Genomic DNA, 21,269 nt, shown 5'->3' with positions numbered 1-21,269 from the left:
AATGATGTTAAATTATTCTTACAAACATTTCACCTTCCTCTTTTGTCCCATCACCAACAAATTGTACAAGAAAAAGGGGAAATCTCAGTCAACACCAAAAACTACCCCTCCTTTCAAGCCTTACTCGAACGCATTCCCCTAATCGCTGATTACTACTAGTTTTAAGTAGGCTATCGTGTTTATCTTTCAAATATTTTACACAAGGCCGCTCATTTTGGGGGACCTCTTTTCCACGATAAATAATTACGTCTTATTCAAACATATTGCTAGTTCGTCCAAAATGTTTATTTCTATTCAATTTAATCATTTACATGGGATGAAAACTTAACGTGCGAACGAAAAACGCAAAATTTGAAAACTGAGGAACGTGACTTATTTAACAATTATTCGCCGAAGGCAAAGTGAACATAATTGACCAAATATTTTCACCCGCACGCGATTGGTGTAAACATGCCACGCGACGCAGCCAAAGCTGGAGAATATTCAACAATTATTCCACGAGCACGCGTTGGATATGAGATGGTAGAATATCGATAGATATATTAGATAGTTTAGTCAGACAGTTAGTTAGTCACTTAGTTAATTAGTTAAGTTAGTTTTTCATTTAAAGGTTTTAATGATTCTTAGTTTTTATTTCCATTTTTACAGCTTAGCTATTTTATTTGTTAGTTTTTCCTTTTATCACTGATGTAAATTTTTTAAGTAAATTTCACTTTTTAATAACATTTTTATTGTAAAGCCCCATGAGCCATGGATATGGCGCTATATAAATATTTATTATTATTATTATTATTATTATTATTATTATTATTATTATTATTATTATTATTATTATTATTATTATTAGTTAGCCAACGCGCCGAGTGGGCTATTACGATCTCATATCCAACAAGCGCGAGTGGAATAATTGTTTTATTAAAAACACCCAAACAATTTTAATATTTGAGCTCCCAAGCTGTTTTTGTTGACGCCTATCGGCTACCATATTTGTGGTCAATGGTATATGAGCTCATATACCATTGCCTGTTGACCAAGGAAACGCAGGAATTTCAATATACCATTGCTAGTTTTTAATAACAGACTTTATCCCCAAGTGATATTCTGCAGTTTTGGCTGCATCAGGTGAGGTATTAAAGACCAATCGCATGCGGGAAAAAATGTTTATGGATAAAACATCGGATATTATTCAGGTCCGGCTGCGTCACCTGACGCCAAGTATCTCCTACGTACATTGTGACACTGAGGCAGGTGTCTTTTCGATACAAATTCCGCTGATATTTGGGTCGATTGTTGTACCTAACATTGGAAAAGCGACGATTCAGAAATACAGAGAACTTGGTTTAAGCAGCAGTTTACTCATTAAGGACATGGTATCAAAAAAATACAGAGAACTTGGTTTAAGCAGCAGTTTACTCATTAAGGACATGGTATCAAAAAATACAGAGAACTTGGTTTAAGCAGCAGTTTACTCATTAAGGACATGGTATCAAAAATACAGAGAACTTGGTTTAAGCAGCAGTTTACTCATTAAGGACATGGTATCAAAAAATACAGAGAACTTGGTTTAAGCAGCAGTTTACTCATTAAGGACATGGTATCAAAAAATACAGAGAACTTGGTTTAAGCAGCAGTTTACTCATTAAGGACATGGTATCAAAAAAATACAGAGAACTTGGTTTAAGCAGCAGTTTACTCATTAAGGACATGGTATCAAAAAATACAGAGAACTTGGTTTAAGCAGCAGTTTACTCATTAAGGACATGGTATCAAAAATACAGAGAACTTGGTTTAAGCAGCAGTTTACTCATTAAGGACATGGTATCAAAAAATACAGAGAACTTGGTTAAAGCAGCAGTTTACTCATTAAGGACATGGTATCAAAAAATACAGAGAACTTGGTTTAAGCAGCAGTTTACTCATTAAGGACATGGTATCAAAAAATACAGAGAACTTGGTTTAAGCAGCAGTTTACTCATTAAGGACATGGTATCAAAAAAATACAGAGAACTTGGTTTAAGCAGCAGTTTACTCATTAAGGACATGGTATCAAAAAATACAGAGAACTTGGTTTAAGCAGCAGTTTACTCATTAAGGACATGGTATCAAAAAATACAGAGAACTTGGTTTAAGCAGCAGTTTACTCATTAAGGACATGGTATCAAAAATACAGAGAACTTGGTTTAAGCAGCAGTTTACTCATTAAGGACATGGTATCAAAAAATACAGAGAACTTGGTTTAAGCAGCAGTTTACTCATTAAGGACATGGTATCAAAAAATACAGAGAACTTGGTTTAAGCAGCAGTTTACTCATTAAGGACATGGTATCAAAAAATACAGAGAACTTGGTTTAAGCAGCAGTTTACTCATTAAGGACATGGTATCAAAAAATTCAGAGAACTTGGTTAAAGCAGCAGTTTACTCATTAAGGACATGGTATCAAAAAATACAGAGAACTTGGTTTAAGCAGCAGTTTACTCATTAAGGACATGGTATCAAAAAATACAGAGAACTTGGTTTAAGCAGCAGTTTACTCATTAAGGACATGGTATCAAAAATACAGAGAACTTGGTTTAAGCAGCAGTTTACTCATTAAGGACATGGTATCAAAAAATACAGAGAACTTGGTTTAAGCAGCAGTTTACTCATTAGGGACATGGTATCAAAAAATGTTCGGACTTTATTTTCATACTGATAGTAATTGTTTCGAGCTATAATATATGCGTTTCAATATCCAATATATCAAATTTCCTTTGGTGAGATCCTTTCTCCCAGTTCATATACTTTGTATTTATTCCTAACACTGTTAATCTCTATATGGCCTCTCAATCGACATCGCATATCAGTGTTAGGGACTAAAACTGTAAGTAAAATACCTTCCGAAAGGAAGAATAATCGAGGGCTTGTCTATCGAGCAAAACTAAACGTCTTTGAACAAAATTTCCACGCTACTACGTGGCTCAGTTATTGCCAACAGAATAACTTCTGTCACTATAAATTCTAGCCCAGATTACGGACGGCTGTAAGGTCCTGGGCCCAGATGTGAAGTGTGGATAATGCTATTCACCAGATAAATCACTATCCAGTGGATAAGTCTTAACAAAACATACTACGCTATCCATCGAATAGTGATTTATCCGGTGGATAGCGCTGTCCACCCTTTGAAGGCCAGTTGGTGTAAGTCTAAAACGTTCCATAATTAATGTACCCTTTCATCTGATAGTGTAAACATATTGCTTATCACTTAAGTCTGGAGTCCATTGTTTTCTCTTGAAGACCCACACGAATGTAAATTTGCGTGTGACACGCTATTACCGAACCGTTCATCAATTACAGGTTTGGGTTTAGAAGCTGAGTGAAGAAGAGAAAGAGGAGGACCACGGGGTCTCTGAAATATATCACAAGACAAGTGAGGGGGTATTGAAAATTTCATAGGGGGAAGGGTGCAGGAAAACGTTTTTTGGTCTGATTGTTTAATGTTCCTCCAGCCAACCCCTGTGATGGTGTTTCAATCCTGTATATGTACTATGCTCCATATTTTTTCTCCAACTGAAGACCGAGGAATTGCAACTATTGTAATACTCTTATTGATGCACCTCATCTTGTAACAATAATTTATATTTTCAATTCTGTTTTTCCAAACCGCAAGCTATTCATCATCTTAATCTCCTTTTCTTGCTGGATTTCTTGACTTTTGCATAGCCTTTGCCAAACCAACCAGGACGTTTAGGACTTGAACAAGCACTGTTCTCCGTTTTGCAGCTGTATGAGTTATTTTCCTCACTGTTGTTACAATTATGATCCTCTAGTTCCTGAGGTTCATTCTTTACGATATTAGGGGACTGGTCCGTAAGACATTTGGTGCTGAAGGTGTCCAATTCTTGAGGCCTCAATGATGTCGCTAGAGTGAAAAGCGAGTCTTTGCTTCTATTAAACGAGAGAAAGAAGACGATTATTTCTATGTCGTTCTGAAATCACGCATTAAACAAAAAATCAAAACCAGAGAAATTGGCTTTGAAAATGGTTGAAACCAAAGAAACAAAGCAAAATCCTCAAAACTTTAAAATAAACAAATAAACAAACTAACACTTATACTAACCTTTTATACTCTGGAATTACAAGATTCAGTTTATCCATTATTCTTTTCATCACATCATCACAGCGACCTAAAAACACGTTTGAGGATATGACAGTAGAAAATTGTATTTTGTTGGAATAAAAAAAAAATCGGTTATAAAAACATTTATTACAATACGTACAGCCCTCCTTACTTAATAGAAAACCACATGTTTAGCCCTGCTTCGGTTTGTGTAAATACTTTTCGCTGTTTCTAAGTCGCACTTCTCAAGGGATGAATAATAGTAATTTTTCCAAACATATTCTAGTCATATTCAAATTTTTTCTCACTTCATTTTTATCCGTCGAAGACAGCAGTCTGGCTGTCGAAAGCTAATAATTTTTAAAATATTTTACCAGAGAACGCTTTTTATTTATCTTATTGCTGGCCATAGTGCACAAACCATACCCTAATTCAGATCAAATCGGCTGGAACACCATACCTTTTGGGACGGCACATACCTTATAAAGGGAAGTACCCCACCCCCAATCCTCCCTCCATGTGTCAGTTACAGAAATAAATGTGTAATGACTAAACAGAAGTTGGACTATTCTTTCTTACCGCTGATTTTTAAAGCTGCAAGGTCGTCCTTTGGGGTCCACTGAAATGAAAAATGCGATGCATTTTAAAATGAAATTCATGTTCGTTGTCTTATACAATAAGGCTGACTTATTATATGGCTGGAGCTTGTTATGACATAACACATGCTCTGATTGTCTAATAGTTGTAATTACCGCAAGTTTTATGAGTGACGCTAATGCCTGGCTGACTGGCAAAGCAAAGGTCCATACAAGAAAGACTTTGAACATCATTCTCCAGTATGATCCTCATTCTCGGTTAATAAGAAGTAGTCAATCATAATGTCTTGATTAGAAAAGGTTAAACGTGATGGACAAAAATAGCCAGAGAAAACAAGCTACTTTACCTGAAGGTTAACAATATACAAGTTGGGTCTTCTTGTCTTCACCCTGTTCATTCCCCATAAAGCATGATATCTCTTTAACACCTTGAAGGGAATGCAGTCAGAATTGTAATAGGCAAACAAATTAAATATAATCAGATGATGATCTAAATTCAGCAGTTTCTACCATAACACTTTTACAGCAACTCCACTGATAAGAACCTAACTTAACATTTTAGCCTTAATAGGTTCTTGTGTGGAGGGGGATTAAAATGAAAATTTAAGCCCAGCAGGTTCTTAAAACCAACTGAGGTTCTCATACATGGGAATTCACTGTAACATATAAACAACTTACAGTGTCTTAAAATTACTAATCCATTAACATTACACTGTATATAGAATGTTGTGTAATGGTTAGTGCACTGGACTCTGGATTAAGTGGTCCAGGTTCAAACCCTGGCCAGGGCATTGCATTGTGTTCTTGGGCAAGACACTTAACTCTCACAGTGCCTCTCTCCACCCAGGTGTATAAATGGGTACTGGTGAATTTACTACTGGGGGTAACCCTGTGATGGACTAGCATCCCATCCGGAGGGGGGGGGGGGGGGAGAGAAAACTCCTAGTTGCTTCATGCTACAGAAACCAGGATAAGCTCCAGCCTGATGTGCTGCTTAAGGCTGGTATGAAGACTTTACCTTTTAGCTCTACTTGTAAAATGTTAAAAAAGTTAGAAGCATAATAATCAATAATAATGTACAACACCTTTAAGCTGGATCCCAGACAAAGAATACAATCTGCAGTTTTAGCTTTCTCTAAAGCTCCTTCCCAGTTTAAAGGCCATCGCAAGTTACCCTTTTCACCAAAATGAACTATGGTGTCTCGTAACTGTGAATCACATTCATGGCAATATCGATTTGTTTGATGTCTCCTCAGTCTTGTATTTTCTGTCACATCAAACAGGCGATAATAGATTCTGTCATTTTCTTCACATTCTGTGCAGACCTACATGTAGAAAAGGACAGAGGCACCAGTAATGTGAATAACATTAATTTACAGCTTGAAAACAAGGCCTGGCTACCCCCTGTAGTAATAAACCCAGACAACTAGTTTATGTTGAAAATATAGATGCCTACATTTTGTTTTAACGTGTTGCTATAATTTCATGATGTATTGCAGTAACATCCATACCTCAACAAACATGTTACCATGGACCTCTGACAGTGCCTCTGGTGGAAGACCACTTCTAACATGAAGTCCATCACAATTCTGTGACACCACATGCTTCACCTGTAGTAATGGAAATGGTTCACCAAAATTGAAAAAAAAAACATACTAACTACCTTCATTTCTAACACAGGTAATAACAATGACCACAACAACTAAAGTGTCTTGCCCAAGAACACAACACAGTGACCCCGGCCAGGCCTCGAACCCGGAACGCTCGCTCCGGAGTCTGGCGCGCCTCCTAAGCTCTATCGTCCAGTAAAACGTAACTTGAATCAAAGTCTCTTCGAGATATCGATGTTTTTGCATGAAGTATGAGTCGAAGGTTTATCCTGTGCATTGTTCTTCGAACTTATCATTACAGTTTCTTTGTAGTTTAATTTAACAATTTCCTATCTTCACGGAGGAAATGCAGCCATATAATTTTGTCAAAAATGGCTCGTTCGCGCCAGGTATTTATACACATATTCCTTAACATTACACAAATAAACAGTGCAAATTTCAGCGAGATCTGACAATTCTATACTTTAAAACTGCAAGGACCTTTCGAGGCAGTCGATTACGGCAGCGAAATTAGCAAATGAAACAGCAAAATATGCGTTCGACGCTTTGTTTTTGCGACGCCATATTTGAATTGTTATAGGTAGACCGCCGTTCAATGTGTTCAAGGCCGTATTGTTACGATTGCTCCATGAAAAAGCACGAAAAAAAAATACGGATATTTCCGACTACTGTCGGAGAAAACATTGCGCATGATAATTGCGGCGTAAACAAATCGTTACACTCAAGCTGCGTTTTGTCTAGGCTGTCTAGGCTCTGCGAGGGTCGGATATCAAGACCCAGGATTAATTAAAAGCCACATATACAGTGAATGCTTTCGAATTATATTTGAAGATGAAATACGAAAGAATTTTGCTGTCTTTGACTGAAATTCCACTCGAACTGCGTAGATACGATCGCATGTTGTAAAGCCGATTCATGCAACATTGCTCTCAACGCGATGTAAGTGCTAGTGATTATTTATTCGTATTTTAGTTGCGCAATCCATTGTTTGTGCGACGCTTTTTATAGATCGCCTTTCAGACACACGTGCGTTGAGATAAGAAAGCTGACATGTCACTTTTAAAATTAACGTTTGTAAATGTGACAAGTCACGTTTTTTCCACGAAATCGCAAGTGATCACCCACAGCGGAAAGTAATCCTTTGAGAAATTAAAACAGTCCCTTGAGAAATTAAAAAAGTCCCTTGAGAGTTTACAAATATGTGGTTCCAAATTTTGTCCACTAACCCCTATTCTACCATTTTAGCTTGTAAACAAGCAAAAACGTCGAAAAAAATGACCACAAAAACTAGAAGCAAGAAAACTTGCAGCTGCAAGAAGAAGAAGAAAAAGAAGGGCATTTTGCTAAAGATTCTAGTTGCCTGTTCAAAGTGACCCTCAGCAAAAAAAAAAAAAACAACTAGATGACATGAATTACTATCAAGGGAACTTACCAGCCCTTCCTGGAAAAGCTTCCTGATGCTCATATGAGTAAGAGTTGGATCAGCATCTGACAAATTATATGAGCTGAAAAAAAATGAGGAAAAGTCAAAGACATCTACTGGAAAACAAATTACAGGTATAACACATTATAGCAGGACCATGTAATTAAAAATCATTATTCATAAGCGTGCACCATATTCCAATAGTGCAAGCTGGCTTTGCCAGAAAATTATTTTTCTCACACAGATTTTGATGTACATTTCCACCGGCAATGTTATAAAACAACTGGTTTATGCAAGAAGCAAGAGCTGCTCTCAGCTTTCACCTCGAGCAACTCTTACTCTTCTTATGCTCTCCAAACTTCCCGTATGCACCATATTGCAATAGCACACACTAGAGCATGAACCAATTGGTAATTCCTTCCCTACCAGAGCCAGACACACACAGCAACCAGTGGCTAAATTGAATTTTTAACAAAACAATTGGTTTGTGCAAGAAGCCCTTTCATGAACTCCCTTTAAAGGGTGCTTGAGCAAAGGATGTTGGGTCTTACTGACAGCCTCTTTATTGCTTTATTGCTACCAGTATATATTACATCAATGCGCCCCCACCCCCCCCTCCCCCCGACTATTCTAAATAGTGTGCGTTTTTAGTATTAGTTTTATTTTTAACTACAAAAAAGCAATTTAACATTGTGTATATGAACTTAACTGTCAGAATCTTTGCTATTTGAATTTATCACTTAATAACTACCATGGCACCTGCTACTATGATAATTAATTAATAATAATGACCTAACTATAAAACAGTGAAAGTGTTTTACCCCAGTTTTTCTCCTCGAGACAGGCGAGTCCACACTCCATCAGGCCCTCTAAAATGTTACACAATACTCAGTTTATTTGACTGATAAACAAGAAGGAAAAACTTCAACTAGTTTATCAACAAAGGCAGTGGGATCACTATCAAACAGACTTATTAATATACAAATTAGTTCACTAACCTATAGTCAGGAATCGAAGCCGCCTGGGAGAAAAAACACATATAAATTAAGTTCCGTACTACAATAATTAATAAGAAGTTGATGTTCTTAGAAAATCTCAGCCTGGTTTATTTACACGCACACACTTATCTCACCGTACTAACACCAGCACCAGTGTAAACAACCAGACATTTGGCTTTCATAATTGCTTGAGCCAGTTCAGTTGTTTTCTCATCTAAAACATCAGGTGGATCAAGCACCTACGACCCAAGGAACATGGAAAGAAAAACAACGCTTAACAGATGTAAACGGACTACAAAATTAAAGCATCTTGACTATGTACCTCTTCAACTCGCCGCTTAGCTAGTTCCTGCCGCAAAGATCGCTTCTCGATTTCTTGGACTATTTCTTGAGAATTAGCCACCATTTGCAGTTCTTCATCATTTCTTAATGAAGGATCCTTTTTCAAAATCTGTCTGATGTTGTTATATCGTTCCTTCGCCTCAAATTTAACAAAAATGTCGGCTTTTTGTGCCAACTTCCTCTTTTCACGGAATCCCACGGCAGCCATCTTGGTTTGTTATAAACATTTGATAACATCTAGTACCCAGATCAACACCCAGATCGCACTCTTTAAGGACAGAAAAAGATCTGGGGACGAGATAACTTCAACCTAATGCCATGCTTAAGGTCGCGCAGGACCCTTGCTCATTAATAAATTCATTAGTCAAATTTCTTGTTGGAGTGCTATCTTGTAAAGCTTTAATTCGCTACATTTTGAATATCGATTCCTCTAAAACTTAATAAGGGTACTCAGGGATGATGGAATTACATCATGATTTTCCTTTTACTGAGAGATGACCGTTGTCTGTGATGTTGCAAGCCCTTAAAAGTTTAACTGAAGATAATGCGATTTTGTGTCCAAGTTTTCAGCTAGCACAGCGCACCAAATTAAATGATTATATAGCTTAGTGATAAATCGTAACTTCTTTTGTGTTCCCACTAGAACGAAATTTTCGATTTCAAAAACTGCTACAAGTTAATGGCTTCTAAGAGCGTAAAAATGTGAAATCTAAACTTTGAAACATGCTATCTTCATTTTGAGAAGGAAATTTAAAAATTCGCTCTAGCCAGAACACAATAGAGTACACCAAGTTTATGTTCCTCGCGAATCAACTCTTGAAATTCTATATCGGCGGAGAAAACTTGGACACAAAATTGAAGGTTTTGAGGCTTCCAAAGACCTTCCGAGTCAATGTTTACAACAACGTGTGATATATTCAAAGCTGTGAATCTATTTATGATAATTTCCTATGTTCCAGCGCACGTGGCACAAAGCTGAAACAATAACTAGTAATTACTTGTACAAAAGAGTTTAAAAACAAACATTCTCATGAATATTTCGTTTGTTGTCGGCTTCAGTCGTCCGGCAGTTAAATAAATACATACTAATGATTGCAAGGGTCCTGCGCGACCTTAAACTCTTTCTTTGAATTATATTCAGTCAGTTGTGACATTTTGTACAAGAATGGGTGCTTGGTGCGAATAGTGGCTTGCGCACAGAAACTCTCAACGCTAGTAATAATATAATAATAATAATAATAATAACAATAACTTTATTATCGTGTCAAACTGTAGTAGCTGAGGGGAAAAGTCCCCTCTACTAATTGTGGACACCTTACCTGCCTAACTAAAAACGTAATTAATATATATAAAAAAGAGAATATTTATATACATTTAAAAACAAAAAAAACCTAATTACAACTATTAACAAATAAACAATCTATATATTAAAATTCTGTTTCTTTAACTATATTAAAATATAAAAATTAAAATGATGTTAAAAATAAAAATTATGTCATGTAATGTTGGCCGCCAGTCATTCTTGGCATAGGTTGCAGCCCCGACAGTCACTGACATTAGCAGCCAGCGCAGTGAGGTCCCGATCGAAAAAAATGTCCGTAACTGGAGCTGGCCGCTTACGAAAATGGTTCTCGTAAGCGGCCACTAGAGGTGTAGGGGATATATGGCCGCTTACGGGAGCTTGCCCAGCTTACAATAACCGGACGGACGTGGATGACAAAAAAACAAGCATTGAAATATGCCGGGTACTGTAATTACTGTAAAATCATTGTGACGAACGGCGATGTGAAGTTGCAGAACAGACTATTTAAAGCAAGCATTTAGCCAAGAAACTGCTACTGTTTGCACCAAGCATCCATCAGATCCTTCTTTAAATTCTTTTATTTGGCTTGGGACGAACCAAACAGCGTGAGCAGTTAGTTAGCACACTTGTGGGAGGCACTGCGACTCCAAACCAGACAAGTATTGGCACTGCTTCACCGGCAAACATTTGGGCAGAATTGCGACTGCAGACTTAGTTGGCCAACCACTGTCGGAGATACTTGGAGAACTTTGGTTTTGAAAGGCATTTGTGCATAGGTTCTTGAAAAGGTTTAGGGGCACTATTCAGCACACGTTATTACGGAAAAAATAGGTCAGAGTCGAACAAGCAAAAATAGTCCATTTTATAACAAATAATAAATAGAATATGTACATCTAAAAATACTGTATCCAAAACGTCCGTTGCTACACATTTCAAAATAAATAAATTGCAGATAAATATATTAAAGATACAGTAAGCTAAAGAAAGCGATATTTATATTTATATAGGTTGGTCCCTAAACCAGCCTGTTGCCTTTTTGACTACTTGGTCAAAGCACTTAATCACCCCCATCGTTTTTTTCACTTGCAAAAGCGCTTCAGTTTCTTATCGAACTTCAAAAATATCCACTGAAGATTTTAAGAGCGCGGCACGATTAACCATTAAATACTAGAATTTTGAACCCAATGAGACGCAGGTTCAATGTTAAAACATTTTACAAAGAATGTATGGGATTATTAGCACGTTTACCACAAGCAACTTTGCATTTTTTGAAAGCCAATTGGTCTTTCATAACATACACAAAGGTTAAAACTTTCACAGATAACTGAGTTTCACAAGCTCTTAACTTTTGTAGTCAATTCGCATATGGCACGATTACCTTTTCTACGCAAAAGATGTATGCTTATGAGATAAAATGTAAACACTAACGTCAGCAAACATTAAATAATATTAATAAATTACTGACAGAAATCAGCTAAAAAGTCAATCCAAAAATCGTTTTTCATTAACTGATTTCGTTTTTAGAAAATTCATAAATAGCCAGATGGAATGTCTAGCAAATTATTGAGAGTCGGGGATAAAAAACTAATTGGCCAATTTTGGGCCAAACTTTTAAACCGAAACAACCACATCCAAAAACCATGTGTAACCAGCAACGAGGTGTTTTAATTACTTTGTGTGAGCCACATTGAAACTCTGGTACGGAGGGGGGGGGGGGGGGGGGACAACCGTACCTAACTGAACTTTCACGGTATCTTTATACGGAAAATGTTTAACACACATTTTGAATTACTGACATCTGATTAGTGTCAGGTGTTTTTGAAGGGAGGGGGACGTCAATTAATTAGTATTTCAGGCCAATTAATGTTTCTTAGAACTTTTTGCACTTCTTAAACTTGCAAGCCTGTTATTTCTGTCCTGTTCACTAACATCTTCCATATCATCTGAATAAACATCTGAGTCAGAATCATCTTCGGTCATTTTCCTCTTTGTCCCAGACTGCCGTTTCTTTTTCAGATGAGTCGTCAAGTGTTTGTTAAGTTCCTGCCGACGGGTGAATTTCTTTTCACACTGTGAACACTCGTAAGGTTTTTCACCTGTGTGTGTCCTCTCGTGGAACTGCAACTGACATCCCTGAGCAAAGGCTTTACTGCAGTAGCTGCACTTGTATGGCTTCTCTCCTGTGTGAGTGCGGACATGTCTGACCAGGCTGTATTTATCAATGAACGCTTTATCGCAGTGATCACAAGCATATGGCTTTTCACCAGTATGGGACCGTTCATGAATTGCAAGGCGAGATGGTTGAGAAAATGCCATGGAGCAGTACTGGCATTTGTACGGTCTTGCACCCGTATGACTATTCATGTGTATTTCAAGGTTTGCTTTTGCCACAGTAACAAAAGAACAGTGTTCGCACCGTAAAACTTGACCAGTGTGTGTTCTTTTAATGTGGGATGACAGGGTACTTGAGCTTGCAAAAGATTTGGAGCAGTATTTGCAAATGTGTTCTTTTCTTGGGACAACGTCAGGATGTTCTGTGATTGCATGCCGATTACGACGACGACTTGAAGTGAAGGCCTGGTCACAATGTTCACACTGATAGGGCGTTTCCCCTGTGTGTGTACGAATATGATTGTCATACGTCCTCTTCATTTTAAAGGATTTATCACAGTGTGTACATTGGTATGGTTTCTCAGTGCTGTGGCTGGTCATGTGGGTGTTCAGCTGCTCCTGCAGTTTAAAACCTTTTCCACATAAGCTGCACTTGAATGATTTCTCCATAGTTAAAAAACGTTTGTGTATCCTTCGCTCTGATTTTGTTGCAAAAAACCGATCACAATGATCACATGGAAATGTTTTCTCACCAGTATGGCTTTTGATGTGCCTTTTTAGTAGTTTTCTGTTACTACATGTCTTTTGGCAAATCCAACATTCCGTGACCATATGGCTGTAAACCTTGTGCTCTATTAAGCCTCTTAACGTAGTAAGCTCATCTCCACAGTAGCCACAACGATAAGGACCTTGGCTTGAACCTGAAGAAAATAAGTGATACAGTCACACGATTGGGACGATGCAACTCATGGCAAATTAAAGGCTACAACAAGTAACTGAGTACTTGGAAAAAAACCCTTTGTAATCCAATTAATTAGTTAACAAACAATGGGGTGTAATGCTGGTATGGAATATTGATTAAAACTGATTTTGAATTTAAATGATTTAACCGTTTAACTTTCAGTACTGGAGAAAGGTTTAACCAAACCGTTTTAACAATGAACAGTTGTAGTTTATCATGAGACTCTCTTGAAACTCGTCTTACAAGAATAAAAATAGACATGCATCTTATAAGAGAATCAAGTGTGGTTACCCACTCAGCCCACCCCAAGGAAAACTTACCTTGTGATAAACGATTTTTAGAGTGCTCCCAAGCCAAATTACTAGGATCTTTGTCTTTATGATACAGGACAACATGTTTCACAAGAAGTTTACGCGCCGGGAACACTTCTACGCAATATGGACATTTGTTCTCATGTCTGCGAATGTGAATATTGTACAGATTTTCTGTTGGGAATTTCTTGGCACATTTGTGGCATTCGTAAGGTTTATTTGTTGCGTGGACAGCAACAATGTGGTTCTTTAGATGGTTTGGACGCATGAAACATTTTGCACAGTAAGGACATGTACGCTGGGAACTAGGCACTGCTGAAGCAACGCACTCTGTAGGATATCTGTTTGTATTCTCATCACCAACAGGATGCTGGGAACTAGGCACTGCTGAAGCAACACACTCTGTAGGAAATCTGTTTGTACTCTCATCACCAACAGGATGCTGGGAACTAGGCACTGCTAAAGCAATACACCCTGTAGGAAATCTGTTTGTACTCTCATCACCAACAGGATGCTGGGATCTAGGCACTGCTGAAGCAACACACTCTGTAGGAAATCTGTTTGTACTCTCATCACCAACAGGATGCTGGGAACTAGGCACTGCTGAAGCAACACACTCTGTAGGAAATCTGTTTGTACTCTCATCACCAACAGGATGCTGGGATCTAGGCACTGCTGAAGCAACACACTCTGTAGGAAATCTGTTTGTACTCTCATCACCAACAGGATGCTGGGAACTAGGCACTGCTAAAGCAACACACTCTGTAGGAAATCTGTTTGTACTCTCATCACCAACAGGATGCTGGGATCTAGGCACTGCTGAAGCAACACACTCTGTAGGAAATCTGTTTGTACTCTCATCACCAACAGGATGCCGGGAACTAGGCACTGCTGAAGCAACACACTCTGTAGGAAATCTGTTTGTACTCTCATCACCAGCAGGATGCTGGGAACTAGGCACTGCTAAAGCAACACACTCTGTAGGACATCTGTTTGTACTCTCATCACCAACAGGATGCTGGGATCTAGGCACTGCTGAAGCAACACACTCTGTAGGAAATCTGTTTGTTTGTCCATCATTGAGATTAAAGCCAGTAGAAGAAAGCTCTAAAGACCTTTCATGCTGTGATGCAAAAGACACGCTGCTAATTGCATCATGTCTTTTACTGTATGTGTATTGGGGAAATTGGATATTGTTAATAACTAGGGTTGACTGTTTTGTTTCATCTTCCGTCTCATTGTTAAGATCGTTGGCATTGTTCAAAATGTCTGCAAGATTATTGCTGGGTTGTGCAGAATAATAATCAAGTGTGTTTTTGGCGGAGTAGTCATGACCATTGTAACTGTTAGGTGTGTTGTTGTTAACAGGGAACGACGTTAAATGACTGGAATTGACATGATGTGATGTCTCCCTGGTCTGCACTGAAGAACTCAGTATATCTGCAGAACAATCTGTAAAAAAATAATTATTTATAAAATAAGTATTTACCGTTTACCCACCTAAACTGTACATGTACTTGATTATGTTGAAGAAATTCAAATAACATTTCATTTGACTGTATGATATATACACCTAACTGCAAAAACGTTGTCAATTCACAAAATTAAAAAACTCGAAACCTGTTATTATACCATAGTACTGACTGCTTTGTGAACTGTTGCAATCCCCAAAATATGCCTTTTTCAACTTTTCTCTTTTTAATGACAACTTTATTGTAATAAGGTGAATATTTGAAGGGTTAAAAAATTGAAAATAAAAGTAGTTTTATGAGGTTCCAAAATCTTGATTTATTTTACACAGGACGACTAAACTTGTAAACAAAACTGCAGCCATGGAAATGCATGATAAATTGACAATTGCATAATTTCCATTAACAGAATACTGAGGATACTGAATAACCATTGCATTTGGAAAACAAACACTGTTCAGTACATGCAATAGATCAACAGTCCCCCTCCCATCTTCTGCTATCCCAATAGTGTGACAGCTCGTTGTTGTTTTTCTTTTGTATTAGGGGGGGGGGGAGGGGGCAGTCAGCAGTATCTTTCTAGGAGCTGACTTCCAACAGTTGATCCTGGATGTCACAGACACCCAACCTTCACTTTGCAATGCAGTTGTCAACATATCTTAAAATTGGCCAAAGAAATTACTTGGATGTGAAATGCATTCTCATCCCATAGTCCTTTTCACTTTTCTTCGTGGGTGGGGCATTGGCATGAGAGATTAGAAGAAAATGGGAAAAGAGAAAAGGGCACTTTCAGTCCTTAATTTTAGGAGTTCCATCCTTCATGTATGCAGTTGTGATGTTTCTAAATACTGTTTAAGAGAGTTGTGGTGGTTTTGACTTCAGTTCAAGATTTCTTTGTTTCAAAACAGCCAGTCAAAAAATCTTATTAAATCCACAGAGCTCTCATTTCTTGTTCCAAGGCCCTGCCAGCTAAGAGAAACGAAAGGGCTATGGGGACAAGAATGTGAAAAATGGAGGCCTACTAGACATTTACCTTACATGAATACAGTGTAACAGTTACAATAATATTAGTCTGATTAGTGTTTTAAAAAGACATTTTTGCCACAGACCATTTTTTACCTCCCCTCTTGAAACAACAGTTACCATAAACTTTATTTAGGTGTTAAAGGTGCCTTGCTTTGTAAAAAGCAAATTTGGGACACTTAAAGTTGCGGAAATGTTTAAAAAGAAAACTACTTATTTAAGTGTTAAATTTTATAAGTTATTCTCATATTTTCTTACTTGTAATGTTACTAATGCCATGGTTTGTAATGTCGCTATCTTCTCTTTCCACCTACAACAGGAAAATATCAAGCAGAAGTCACAAACGCATGCAAGTTGTTTTCCTATCATAGTATGCAGCTACCCCTCTTTTCCAGTGAGTTAACATTTATAGCAAAATCAACGTCTAAAAACTTGTTGATTCAATAATAAATATCAAGAAAATTTGAAAATCAGGCAGCTCTGGAAAAAAATAATTTGAACTTGCTTTGTACTTTTAGCAAACTATGCTACAGGAAAATAGTTCTTTGTTCACCTTCGAGTTTTTCAAAAACTCGATCTCCAAATCCATCCAGTATTAAGTGCGACTTTCTAGAATTATCAACCAGACAGCGGAACAAATGGAATAAGCGATTTCGCTCATAGTTTTCCCATAGATAGGTCCTGGTGAGAAACCAAACGGACTGTAGTTAGTTTTTCCTAATACAGCTTCCTTTCGTAGAAATATGTAAAAAAAGATTTCACCCCAATTGAGCTCAAAATCCACTTCCGGTTTGACTGATTTTTTTGAAAGTTCAATCGCCTCGCGCGTTATACAGCAGCTGTTTATTGATATTTCAATACTATTTATAATGTAATTAGGTCTTTATTGTATGACTGAGCGAAAAATAAAACAAATCAAGATTAATTTTTAGCCTGAAACGGGGATAAATCCAAAGGCAAAATTTGCAAATGAGTAGCCAGCGAAATTATGCAGTAAAACTCTGCCATTTTTTTCTATGTGCGATAACTTAAAATATCGTAAAAACAATTTTTATGGGTTAACTAGACACTTATCTAATAGAATGTCCAAAAAAATCTCTGGGGAAAAGGTTTTTAGTGGCCCGCTTTGGCCTGTATTTATCCTTAATTTTGCCGATAATCTGCCGTTTGTGCGTGACAGCAATTGCGTGACACAGGTAGTAAACAGCGTATGAAATTATCGTTTTCAATGCATGTTTGATGCTCTTGTGAGAATTCCATCAAACAACCTATGCAAAGAAACAAGTCATGTGGTAACCTATTTAAAAAGGTAAAGGCAAAATTAGATTTTTTTCCCTTCGCCATTTCTGTAACCTTTGCGTGATCTCTACACGCTCTTGATCACAACATGCTTGATGGTTTAGTTCTGTGTTAAGAGTTGTTTTAAGCTGTTGATCATTCGATCATCCACAAAAACCGGTCGTATAAAGGAAAGCATTCTCAGTTCAATTATTTTACGTAATAACGAGTCAATATTGTTTGGTTTATTTATTTCCGTGATCTGAAGGAAACAGCGCAACAATGAAATTATAAGTATTTGTCGAGTGCGATGATGTTGTCGTTGTTGTTTGTTGATGTGTTGCTGTTTCCTTTTTGTCTTAAATTGCCGATATTTTTTCCAATTCATGTCCTTTTAAGGAGAAAACTATAAAGCATAAGAAATTATTGGGGAGAATTGTATACAGCCAATAATAGATATCAACATTGAAGGTAATACTGAGAATTTTAAACAATGTTATGGTATAAGACAAATAAAACATAGCATTGCCTTTCTAAGTTATGTACAAAGTTCTATGTATTTTGTGCCGTTACCCTAGCAAGAGGGTTAGAAGATAGCCCGGGCTTACAAGCAAAAATTCACAGGTAGGGTAACCCTAATATCCGGGTCAACTTACACCGGTTACGCTTCAGCCCCAGGGGGGTACTCCGGCTTGTAAATGACGGGGATGATCGAATCGAGGCAAAACTCAGGACCCAAAAAAATCCCTAAGTCTTCCTAAATTACCCCAAAAAATCCGTGGACAAAAAATAACCCCCCCAAAAATCCCTTGTCAAATTATCCCTAAATTGCCAGGAGGGGCAATAATGCTTGAGTTTGATTATTCATCATACCATAAATACGCTAAGGCAGCGCCAAGGTACTTTGGTTCTTTTTGAAAACCCAAAAAATCTCCTATTTGAATCAAGTCACCCAAAAAATACTTGCCAAATCCTCCAACCCAAAAAAATCCCGGAATCAAAAATTTCAAACCCAAAAAAATCCTTCGATCATCCCCGTCATTTACAAGCCGGAGAACCCCCCCTGGGGCTTCAGTTAACCTTGTAAATATAGCATGTAACGGGTAATAATCTTAGCGCAAAAAACAATTTTCGTTTTAGTTACGCAGTTAATCAGTTCCAGTAAAATCATATTCAATTTCCAAGCTCAATAACGTCTCAAGCACATTTTTTTATAGTTGGAACGCGTTTGACGGAGAAACTATAAATACTTATGTTATGGAATGACCTCACATATGCAGCGCCAAACATTTTACCACAAACTTTGTCGTAAGAAGCTGTTATTCAAAAATAATTCCGTTCCAGTGCAAAAATACGACAAATTGTGAATGAACACGATGTTTCTTGGTCATAATTCGCTGTTTTTGTCGGTATTTTTAAACATATTTAGCTTCTTGGAGCCAAAATAAAGTTGTCCCGGGTAGGCGAGTTATCCCTAGCAGAGCGTTTACAAGGCGCTAGGGTAACCCCGGCGCTAGGGTAACCCTAGCGCTCAGCTAGGGTTACCCTAGCTTCCTTTGTAAACGCGTCGATGAAAGAAAGAAGAAATGTGGGAGCGCTATGGTGACCCTCCTGCTAGGGACTACCTGCTTGTAAACAGGCCCTAAGATTAGCGCCAGATTTTAACGCAATATTTGCATCGGTCCATGCATGAATCCAGTGTCTTTGTGACTTGCAAGTTGTATAATTAAATATTTTTATTTTGATAACAAGTGCTTATTCAATTCCACACATCGATCGGTAAAAAACGACACTTCGCTTTTTGTGGATTAAACAAGATGAATGCCTGTTGTTCCTTTAAAGTCAGTACTCCTTTGATCGCAGCGACAGAAATCAGCCTACGGAGAAAGTCTCGCTATTATCATGCACTGAAAATATAGCACAGCACAATTCACTCTGGGAGTTTCATGATATGGAGAGTGAAGTAAAGTTGGTTCTTGCTCAAGCTACGATTTTTTACACTCCTCAAAGTGTCGACGTAATGACTGCTAAACCCATGGTCTCGGCTGGACAAGAGGAACCTAAAGATGTAGGGTCCCTCAGAAGATACCAAAGCATAAAATCGTCAAAGTAAAATGTCTGAATGCCGAAGGATCGGTTCGAAGCCTAAGGGGTAAACAAAATCTTCTTCAAGTTAATCATGAAAAGAACGGGACATTTGATTCCCGTTGGATAAGGTATAGATATCGACATCTCACTCGCTTCTTGTCTGAATGCAGGAATTTCGACATACAAATACGTCTGGCAGTTTTCTTTCTTTTTCCATAAGGTACGTGCAGCCCGTGCAGATCACGCAGGGATATTTTTGTATTCAATTTCCGAAGAAGAGAAGCTGTCAAAATTAGCACCAGAGAACCTGCCTCCACTCGTCGTCTAAATAACGAGGAGGAAGTAGTTGTGAGTCAAATCAAAGAATTGAAATTCAGGATAAGAAAATATGTAAATATTAGAACTTTTCTAAAAGTAAATCCATAATGGTCTTAGCAAGTGTAAAGCTGCTTTATTTTGGACAATGGAAGCAAGACAGACATGCACAGCACCTCGAGGGGGTGGGGGTGGGGAAGGGTACTTGGGATTTAAAGTAACGTGGATAATGGAACCCCCCCCCCCCGAAAAAAAAAAAAAAAAAAAAAAAAAAAAAACGAGGGCTTCCAAAAACACTCTAAAAAATAACCTGGACAAAAAAATTTACCCTGAAAATATCCCATACCGAATTTCTGTCCAGAGAGGGGCAATGATGGTAATACAAAGAAAAAAATGGAAACTCAGGGGGGACGCTCGAGTTTATATGCAAAGCAAAGGACTGGAACATCATCGTTCAAGATTAATCATCAGTAAAAAACATTTGTTTATACTTTATTCGCGAAACTACACCACCAATGCACCACCACGAATGTTAAGATTGTTTTTTATTCCCCCAAAAATCCCTAACTTTTAAAAAATTTCCTAGACAAACAATTCCCAAAATTATAAATTTCAAACCCCCAAAAAACCCATCATTTCTGTCACTTGAAATCCCGAGTATCTCCCTTGGGCACAGCACAGGGATCCTTAAAAAAATTTCTGAGAAATGCTCCAGTGACACTTGATGTAAAATGTTATTGTCAGCCCTCATTATGGGCTCAGCGATAAGCCCCCTCATGTCCTTACTCCTTTCAGTTTTCTTATCTTCGACAGTTGTTACCTTAACCCCAGCCGGCTTCAGCTATTTTTAGTGCGAAATTTCAAGCTTAGCCCTTAAAAACAGGCTTAGAGCATTTTAGTGACGTTTCACATTGAAAAATCACTCTCATGTAACTGGAACCATTACCTATAGGCAGCAGAAGGGGAACAAAAGGGACAGGGCAAAGGAGCGGAGTTTCCTATAAGAGGGATGGGAAACGATAACCCAAAAAACCTTCAATGGATAATTATGAGTGAAAACTTGCAAATAAGTCGTCTCCCCTCCATCCAATATTTGAGCATTGACAAATTCGTTATACCAGCATTTGGTGGAGACGATTATGTTTATTTAAGTAAGAGCAGTAATCGCATAATTTACATACATGTACGTTGTTGAAAAATTTTAAAGTTCCACCCTGCAAGCATGCAACTAAAACCGCCATCAGTGGCCTGACAGCAGGAGGGGAGGTGGGCATTCGCCTTTCCGTTTCTTTAAAATGGAGTGGGAGGTGGAGTCTAGTTGGCACTGATTTTAGAACAAAATA

General features: G+C 37.8%; 2 protein-coding genes across 6 annotated transcripts in view; both read right to left on the bottom strand.

The window, feature by feature from the left end:
• Window positions 1-2,660: 2,660 nt before the first annotated feature.
• LOC144632698 (NAD-dependent protein deacetylase sirtuin-7-like) lies at window positions 2,661-11,055 on the bottom strand. The gene is made up of 11 exons (XM_078491402.1): window positions 9,047-11,055; window positions 8,859-8,963; window positions 8,725-8,747; window positions 8,548-8,595; window positions 7,736-7,808; window positions 6,205-6,303; window positions 5,779-6,018; window positions 5,041-5,121; window positions 4,677-4,716; window positions 4,098-4,164; window positions 2,661-3,925 (listed from the first exon to the last, which is right to left on the bottom strand). Exons 1-11 carry the CDS (start codon window positions 9,272-9,274, stop codon window positions 3,655-3,657), a joined length of 1,275 nt encoding a protein of 424 aa, XP_078347528.1. The 5' UTR covers window positions 9,275-11,055; the 3' UTR covers window positions 2,661-3,654.
• A 152-nt stretch (window positions 11,056-11,207) lies between these two features.
• LOC144632678 (uncharacterized) overlaps window positions 11,208-21,269 on the bottom strand; it is a 14,711-nt gene continuing 4,649 nt past the window's right edge. For 4 of the 5 annotated variants that reach the window (XM_078491371.1, XM_078491369.1, XM_078491370.1 and 1 more), the window contains 3 exons: window positions 16,504-16,555; window positions 13,763-15,205; window positions 11,208-13,401 (listed from right to left, as the gene is read on the bottom strand). In XM_078491371.1, the coding sequence (XP_078347497.1) occupies window positions 12,230-13,401; window positions 13,763-15,205; window positions 16,504-16,555 (2,667 nt within the window). In that variant the 3' untranslated portion in view covers window positions 11,208-12,229. Of the gene's footprint in view, window positions 13,402-13,762; window positions 15,206-16,503; window positions 16,556-16,798; window positions 16,934-21,269 lie in introns of those variants that run through there. The other variant, XM_078491372.1, reaches the window with a different exon arrangement.

Source organism: Oculina patagonica, chromosome 12 (genome assembly GCF_052425735.1).
Source record: "Oculina patagonica isolate OP01 chromosome 12, crgOcupat, whole genome shotgun sequence".
NCBI classification, from domain to species: domain Eukaryota; kingdom Metazoa; phylum Cnidaria; class Anthozoa; order Scleractinia; family Oculinidae; genus Oculina; species Oculina patagonica.
Note: the sequence above shows the minus strand (reverse complement) of the source record. Positions and strands in the feature narration are given on the sequence as shown.

Coding starts and splice junctions, on each gene's coding strand:
- LOC144632698 (XM_078491402.1), bottom strand. CDS start 9,274: ATGGCTGCCGTGGGATTCCGTGAAAAGAGGAAGTTGGCACAAAAAGCC. Junction 7,809..8,547: donor TCTCGAGGAGAAAAACTGGG/GTAAAACACTTT, acceptor ATTTTTTTTCAG/CTCATATAATTTGTCAGATG. Junction 6,019..6,204: donor ATGGTAACATGTTTGTTGAG/GTATGGATGTTA, acceptor TTCTACATGTAG/GTCTGCACAGAATGTGAAGA.